The following is a 7,679-nucleotide window of genomic DNA, read 5'->3' as shown; positions in this document are numbered from 1 at the left end:
ATGTGTGTGTGTGTGTGTGTGTGTGTGTGTGTGTGTGTGTGTGTGTGTGTGTGTGTGTGTGTGTGTGTGTGTGTGTGTGTGTGTGTGTGTACCTTCGTGCAGATCTGTGTATCTTAGACAGGAGAGGAGGGTGGAATAACTATTAACATAGTAGATGAAAACACAAACATGGTTCCTGAAACCTGCTGGGATAACGAGAAAGGAATGTGAGAGCAGATCCCGACAAGCCAGGACCGGGGAAGCAGGGAGAGAGGGAGGGAGGTACGGAAGGAGGGAGGAAAGGGTACAAAAGAGAAAGAAAGACCTGCAGGGCAGGAGGGGGTGGAAAGGCCCTTCAGTGTTTGGTCAATCAAGCACCATCTGTACAGATTAGGAGAGGATTGACAGTGTGTGTTGAGAGGGGTGTATGGGTGGTGGGGGAGGGTCCTAAAAGAAATGGTGAAAGGGGGATGTGGGTTAGGGAGAAGGATAGGTACCCTGAAAAAGGCCTTACTGAAAATCATCAGACATATCCCTTGTGTTGTCCCTATAAACGTACGTAACAACAGCCTGATGAAAGTGTATTATAAAGAACCTGTGTGTGTTTATGAGTGTACAGGTAGTAGAGAACTGCCTACAGGGGGTTTAGGGTTGGTGTTTCGGGGTTAAAGACATGGGATCTGGGGATGGGAAAAGAAGATAGAGCATAACATGACGAGGACATTCTGTCCAACCTATTTCTGGAGCCTCCAGATGTGATGTTACGTGACATTATAACCTAACGTAGATCTTAATTCAACTTACGTTGTTTGTGGTTTATAAAGACTAACACTGAATTACTGTATGTCAGGGGTCAGAAAAAAACAACAACCCTGTTCCCGGAGAGCTACCCTCCTCTATGTTCTCTCCAACCCTGTTCCCGGAGAGCTACCCTCCACTATGTTCTCTCCAACCCTGTTCCCGGAGAGCTACCCTCCTCTATGTTTTCTCTCCAACCCTGTTCCCGGAGAGCTACCCTCCTCTATGTTTTCTCTCCAACCCTGTTCCCGGAGAGCTACCCTCCTCTATGTTCTCTCCAACCCTGTTCCCGGAGAGCTACCCTCCTCTATGTTTTCTCTCCAACCCTGTTCCCGGAGAGCTACCCTCCTCTATGTTTTCTCTCCAACCCTGTTCCCGGAGAGCTACCCTCCTCTATGTTTTCTCCCCAACCCTGTTCCCGGAGAGCTACCCTCCTCTATGTTTTCTCTCCAACCCTGTTCCCGGAGAGCTACCCTCCTCTATGTTTTCTCTCCAACCCTGTTCCCGGAGAGCTACCCTCCTCTATGTTCTCTCCCCAACCCTGTTCCCGGAGAGCTACCCTCCTCTATGTTCTCTCCAACCCTGTTCCCGGAGAGCTACCCTCCTCTATGTTCTCTCCAACCCTGTTCCCGGAGAGCTACCCTCCTCTATGTTTTCTCTCCAACCCCAGCTGTAACTGACCTGGTCCAGCTTATCATTGTTATCAGAACATGATGCATGATAGAGGGAATTTATAAGCATAGGAATGTCTTGATTTTGTGTGTTCATCAACCATAGATTGTAAGATGAAGATCCATCTATATTACTGTAACTACCTCAGTTGTCATTGTAACTAACAATAAAGAAATGTCAAAGTTGAAAAAAGTTGATAAAGGTTTGACAAGAAAAGAACACACTGACAATTGAGCAACTCTTTACATATTTTATTTCCGCAGCGCTGGGTAGCACATTGCAGTCAGCCTGACAGCAAGACGAACAGTGTGCTATGGTGAGCAGCAGGGTGTGTTACATTGTGAAGTGGCAGAGACACTCTGGCCAAACTGAATGAATACAGACAGGTAGTATATGGACCCTGTGAAGTATACCTTTTAGTTTCATTGTCATATTCGCGTCATATCACAGTCATAGTAAATACACTCCTATATGAATCACAACAAATACAGAGCCTACAAAGCAGGTGTAGATACAGAATCACAGACAAGCAAGGAACGGAGTGGTTCTTCCTTTTTTCTGGACAGACTGATGCTAGTGCTGGAGAAAAGCCCAGTCTTAATTCAGTGCAGTTATTGAAATGAAGGACAGGGACAGCGCTGGAATGGGCCGGAGACAATTTGGCTCACGATTGTTAGATACTGTTTCAACCCCACTTGTATCCCATACAGCAGCCTTAGAAACCTGATGCAAATTAGTAGAACAATTTGGAGGAGACATCTAGAGGACGTATAATGAGGAAGACAAGCAAAGCAGGTTAAAAACAATGGCCTCTTGTGTGTTTAAGAAAGGCAGTATTGAGTGTGGCTCTTGTGTTCTGAGATGAGGAGATAATACAGTGAGAGAGTGATTGAAGTGATTTAAACAGTAAATGCCTCTCTGAGGCCTGAACAGACATAAAGGACTGTGTTTGTCTGCTCAAGACCCCTTCAAAGCTCTGCCATCCTCACCCCTCTCTCTCTATCAACCCCCTCAACCAAAACACAGTGCCAACACAGTGAAAACAGCATCAGTATCACTTAACTCCCTCCTCCTCTCTGTGGTAGCTAGGTGAATGGTGGCACAGTGCTTCCAAACCCCTCCCTCCCCTGGGTCCATTTAGACAGCGGTCTCCTTGACCTTGTCCATGGCGGTCTGGAGCTGCTCACGGATCTTGGCGGCGTAGGGGGCGATCAGGCTGCTGAGCTCATCGATCTTGCCCTCCAGGGTGGTGCGCAGGTCCTCGGCGGTGGCCTCCAGCTGCTCGCGCATGTCTTCAGCCTGGGTGGAGACCTGCTGGCTCAGGTCCTGGGCCTGGTTCTTCAGAAGGTCGGTGAAGCTGCTCAGCCTCTGGCCGGCGGTGTCGTGGGCCTGACTCACGAAGGGCTCCACACGCTCCTTCACGAGATCCATGTTCTGGGAGGTACGGGACTGGATCTCACCTAGGTAGGTGGCCACGGTCCTGGGGGAGGGAGAGGCAGAGGGGGTTTGCATCACTTGGAAGACATATTGAAAACTGAATTTTGAAATTCTATGTTGGAAAGCAAGCTGTTACAGTACATTGGCTGTTGCCCTCTATACTCACTTGCGGATCTCCTCTGTGTCCTTGTTAAGGCGTTTCTTCAGTTTGCGGGTGTAGGTGTTGGCGCGGTTGTGGACATCATCAGCATTCTGCTCCATCATAGTTTTGAGCTCTCCCAGGTACTGTGTGCTGCGCTCCTTGGCATCAACCATGTCGGTCTGGAGCTTGGTGGTCAGAAGCTGCAGGTCCTGGCCAAGCAGGGCGGCTGTGTCCTGGGAGTAGGGCCCCAACTTGGTCTGGATGTCCTCCCTGTACACGGTCAGCTCAGCCACGGTGTCAGTGATCAGGGTGCTGCGGAGAGGGAGACATGGTTAGAGATGGTCACAAAGTGGGTAGAGGGAGACATTGCCAGTGACGTAAGGGGACACAGGGGTACAGGGGGAGGATGGGGAGAGAGGGGAGACATCGTCTGGGAAATCAGGAGACACAAGGGTACAGGGGAGACATCGTCTGGGAAATCGGGAGACACAAGGGAGAGGATGAGGGAGAGAGGAGAAAGAGGGGAGGCATGGTCAGGGACATAGGGGGACGCAGGGTACAGAGGGGAGGCATGGTCAGGGACACAGGGGGGAGGATGGGGGAGAGAGGGGAAAGCAGGGAGGCATGGTCAGGGACACAGGGGGGAGGATGGGGGAGAGAGGGGAAAGCAGGGAGGCATGGTGAGGGACAGTCACACAGCACAAGGCTAGAATGGAGAGCGATGAAGTAAAGCATATACTTCAGAATGAAATTGTGTTACAATGTGCCACTCACTCAAGTTCTCTGCTGAGCTGGGAGGCCTTGAGGTTTTCCACCAATCCGTCGGCTCTGCTGTTGATCTCAGACACATAGGTCCAGAAGCGCTCAACATTCTCCTCCCAGAGGTTCGGGAGGGCCTCTGCCTGGCGCACGGCACGGGCATGGCAGCCTGCAGGGGGAGACAGAGAGCTCTGAGGTGAGGTGTCCATAATGTACACCATCAGGGGGGTTAAGCCTTGAGTGTGGAGCCTTGGTACAGTATGAAGCCTAATTATACAAGTGTTACAGTATTGTAAGAGTTGATCTTAAAGACTGATTTCAGCAAGGAGTCAGTAAGTGCATTCATGTACATACAGTTGACTAATACTAAATATATATACTGCATATACAGTTGACTAATACTAAATATATATACTGCATATACAGTTGACTAATACTAAATATATATACTGCATATACAGTTGACTAATACTAAATATATATACTGCATATACAGTTGACTAATACTAAATATATATACTGCATCTCCAGTTGACTAATACTAAATATATATATACAGTTGACTAATACTAAATATACATACTGCATATACAGTTGACTTATACTAAATATACATACTGCATATACAGTTGACTAATACTAAATATATATACTGTATATACAGTTGACTAATACTAAATATATATACTGCATATACAGTTGACTAATACTAAATATATACTGTATATACAGTTGACTAATACTAAATATATATACTGCATATACAGTTGACTAATACTAAATATATATACTGCATATACAGTTGACTAATACTAAATATATATACTGTATATACAGTTGACTAGTACTAAATATATATACTGCATATACAGTTGACTAATATTAAATATATATACTGTATATACAGTTGACTAATACTAAATATATATACTGTATATACAGTTGACTAATACTAAATATATACTGTATTTACAGTTGACTAATACTAAATATATACTGTATATACAGTTGACTAATAATAAATATATATACTGTATATACAGTTGACTAATACTAAATATATACTGTATTTACAGTTGACTAATACTAAATATATACTGTATATACAGTTGACTAATACTAAATATATATATACAGTTGACTAATACTAAATATATATATACAGTGCCTTGCACTGGATTTCTTCACATTTTGTTGTGTTACAACGTGGGATTAAAATGTATTTAATTTTCTTTTTTTTGTCAACAATCTACTCAAAATACTCTAATGTCAAAGTGGAAGAACAATTCTAACATTTTATAAAAGATTAATAAAACATTTATAACTCAAATATATTCGTTAATTGTAATGAATTACAATTAAATCCATTTAAATCCCACTTTCTAACACAGTAAAATGTGAAGAAATTCAAGCGGTATGAATACTTTTGCAAGGCACTGTATATATTGATAACAGTGTCAAAAGGGAACAGTGTAAACCCAGGTTTACCAGAGATGACTGCCAGAGCAAGGATTATTGCCACAGCCTTCATGATTGATTGACAAACAGATACACCTATGAAAACAGACATAGACGAAGTCAGACAGTGGTTGTCTATCAAAGCTATAGAAAACAAATACAACAATATACAAAGATACAATGTTAAATCATTGGGATATTGGCTGAATATTTTTTTATTTATAAAGTAGAATACTACTGTGAGCCAATAAAATAAATAGGAAAAATAACATTTCATAGACGCTAAATGTCCATAACTGTACTCACTGAGCTCTTTTAGAATAGAAACTAAACTAGTTCATTGCAATTAAACGTTTTAGATTCAACTTTAAATCCAGTCATTGTGCTATAAACTAATACAGTATTGTAGTTTCCACTATAATGCATCTCTTCTTAACAGTTTTACCATACATTTGGTCTGGTTAATCTGCACACTACAGTAAAAAGATGAATGACTTGCTTTTCATTGCCTAATGTGTCGGCTACAGTAGCCTAACCTAAATGCAATAATTTATAAGTAGTCTCTACCTCGGTATCAAATATAGTCTACTTTAACATTATGCTTTATATTTCTACTAAAAATAAGATATTTCACTCATGATTTAAGCGCGTTTGTAGTCTATATGGTGCCAATTAGTTGTCCCCATTCCTCACTCACCTAAGAAATCCAGTTCCTTCCGTGCTCTAGGGACAGTTCGCGGGGCTTTTTATACTGTCCTGGTGGCCGCGCGCCTGTAGCTGGGAGAGCGCGCGCATGTGAGGATGTGTGGCTCAGCTCATGGTTCGTTCCACGCGATGTGCCACTCTGCGTTCGAAGTTCTCATCTCTTTGCGTTGTTGTTGGCTATATGGTGATTGTGCAATATATAGTTTATGATGTACGTCAACGAAAATAGTTTGTGCTTCTATGAAAAAAACTGTAGGCTATTTGAAACAAGGAAACCCGTTTAAAGAACTCTTTCCTTCTTGGTCTTTGACTTTTCCAGGTGTGTTTTATGTAATCCGTTTTGGAAATACAATTAAATGTTAAATGTCTCAGAGAACAATTCTTTGGCCAACTATAATCTACTGCTGGCACCAATAATCTGTAAATATGCTATCCTTGTCAGGCAGCTCCATTGATCTTCAATGTATTTGAATCAGTTTATTTTTAATCATGGAATTACAGTATCAACTGACTACCCCTTGCCACTGTATGAACCCTCTCCACACACCACCAGTCTTCATTCATTTACACTGGGCTATTTAAATGCATGATGGTCACCAATGAAATGCATTTGAAAGGCACTGTCTTCAAGTCGTCTACATGAATGATGTTGAACCCATGACCCATGGAACATCAGAATCACATGAATAATACTGTTCACTATTCACAATCCAACTAGGATCAGTCATTTACAGGGCCTTCAGAAGGTATTCACATCACTTTTCTTTTTACACATTTTGTTGTGTTACAGCCTGAATATAAAATGATTACATTTAGATTTTTGGCATACACTCAATACCCCATAATGTAAAAGTTGAATAATGATTTTCAAAAATGTGTACAAATTAATTAACAATTAAAAACGGAAATATCTTGAGTCAGTAAGTATTCAACCCCTTTTTTATACCAAGCCTAAATAGGTTCAGGAGTAAAAAGGTGCTTAACAAGTCACATAATAAGTAGCATGGACTCACTCTGCGTGCAATAATAGTGTTTAACGTGACTTCTAAAGGACGTTAAACACATCTATGTTCCCCACACTTAAAATGATCTGTAAAGTACCTCAGTCGATGTGGAACAAATGAAGGGGTATGAATACTTTCTGAAGGCACTGTAACTGGTAACATCTGTTATTTCCTCAAAACAAGAACTCCCCAGGGTAAGAGGGATCAGTGCAAAACAAGACAGGAGATACTGCTGTTCCCAGGGACATGTCAGGGCTTGGGGATAGAGCTGGGGTGCAGTAGGAAGGATTATGAGTGGGCGGTAGAGAGAGTGGCGTGAGGGGCAACAAAGACCGTTCATACATCACATAAATAGACTTTTTGAGGTAAAAGGAGATACTGTAGAAAATGTAACCTCAATATAACTCTCAAAATAAGGATTTGACAGAGCTAGCTTTATTGTTCATAGCCTGTAAGGAACTGAGACGATGACAAACAAAAAAAAGAGAAAGTGCTGACTCCAACTGAGCCATATGAGTTAAACTCACACACCCAAATGTAGCTCTAATTCTCCTTTTTGTTAGGTCTAGTCACAGCTAATGTATTGTTGGACATCAAGGTTAGAGCTTTGGGCAGTAACCACACTCCCTGTACAGAAAAACTACTTAAGTAGTACTTTAAAGTATTTTTACTGAAGTACTTTACACAACTGATGAATACAATTGAAGTACATCAAGGCCACATCC

The 7,679-nt window shown here is 42.2% G+C and overlaps 1 protein-coding gene across 1 annotated transcript; it reads right to left on the bottom strand.

Annotated features, from left to right (window-relative positions):
* Positions 1-2,484: 2,484 nt before the first annotated feature.
* LOC115140856 (apolipoprotein Eb-like) lies at positions 2,485-5,983 on the bottom strand. Its single transcript, XM_029679287.2, has 5 exons — positions 5,943-5,983; positions 5,276-5,341; positions 3,803-3,956; positions 3,053-3,340; positions 2,485-2,929 (listed from the first exon to the last, which is right to left on the bottom strand). The coding sequence occupies exons 2-5, from the start codon at positions 5,316-5,318 to the stop codon at positions 2,587-2,589; spliced, it is 828 nt and encodes a 275-aa protein (XP_029535147.1). The 5' UTR covers positions 5,319-5,341; positions 5,943-5,983; the 3' UTR covers positions 2,485-2,586.
* Between the last annotated feature and the right edge of the window lie 1,696 nt (positions 5,984-7,679).

This window comes from Oncorhynchus nerka, linkage group LG14 (assembly GCF_034236695.1).
Source record: "Oncorhynchus nerka isolate Pitt River linkage group LG14, Oner_Uvic_2.0, whole genome shotgun sequence".
NCBI classification, from domain to species: Eukaryota; Metazoa; Chordata; class Actinopteri; order Salmoniformes; family Salmonidae; genus Oncorhynchus; species Oncorhynchus nerka.
The sequence above is the reverse complement of the archived record's forward strand: the minus strand, read 5'-3'. Positions and strand labels throughout refer to the sequence as shown.

What these genes read in the sequence shown, in the direction of transcription:
- LOC115140856 (XM_029679287.2), bottom strand. Translation starts at nt 5,318, where the DNA reads ATGAAGGCTGTGGCAATAATCCTTGCTCTGGCAGTCATCTCTG. An exon ending in TGCTCTGGCAGTCATCTCTG is followed by an intron (nt 3,957 to 5,275) that starts GTAAACCTGGGT and finishes CTCCCCCTGCAG; the next exon opens with GCTGCCATGCCCGTGCCGTG. An exon ending in CAGCTCAGCAGAGAACTTGA is followed by an intron (nt 3,341 to 3,802) that starts GTGAGTGGCACA and finishes CCCTCTCCGCAG; the next exon opens with CACCCTGATCACTGACACCG.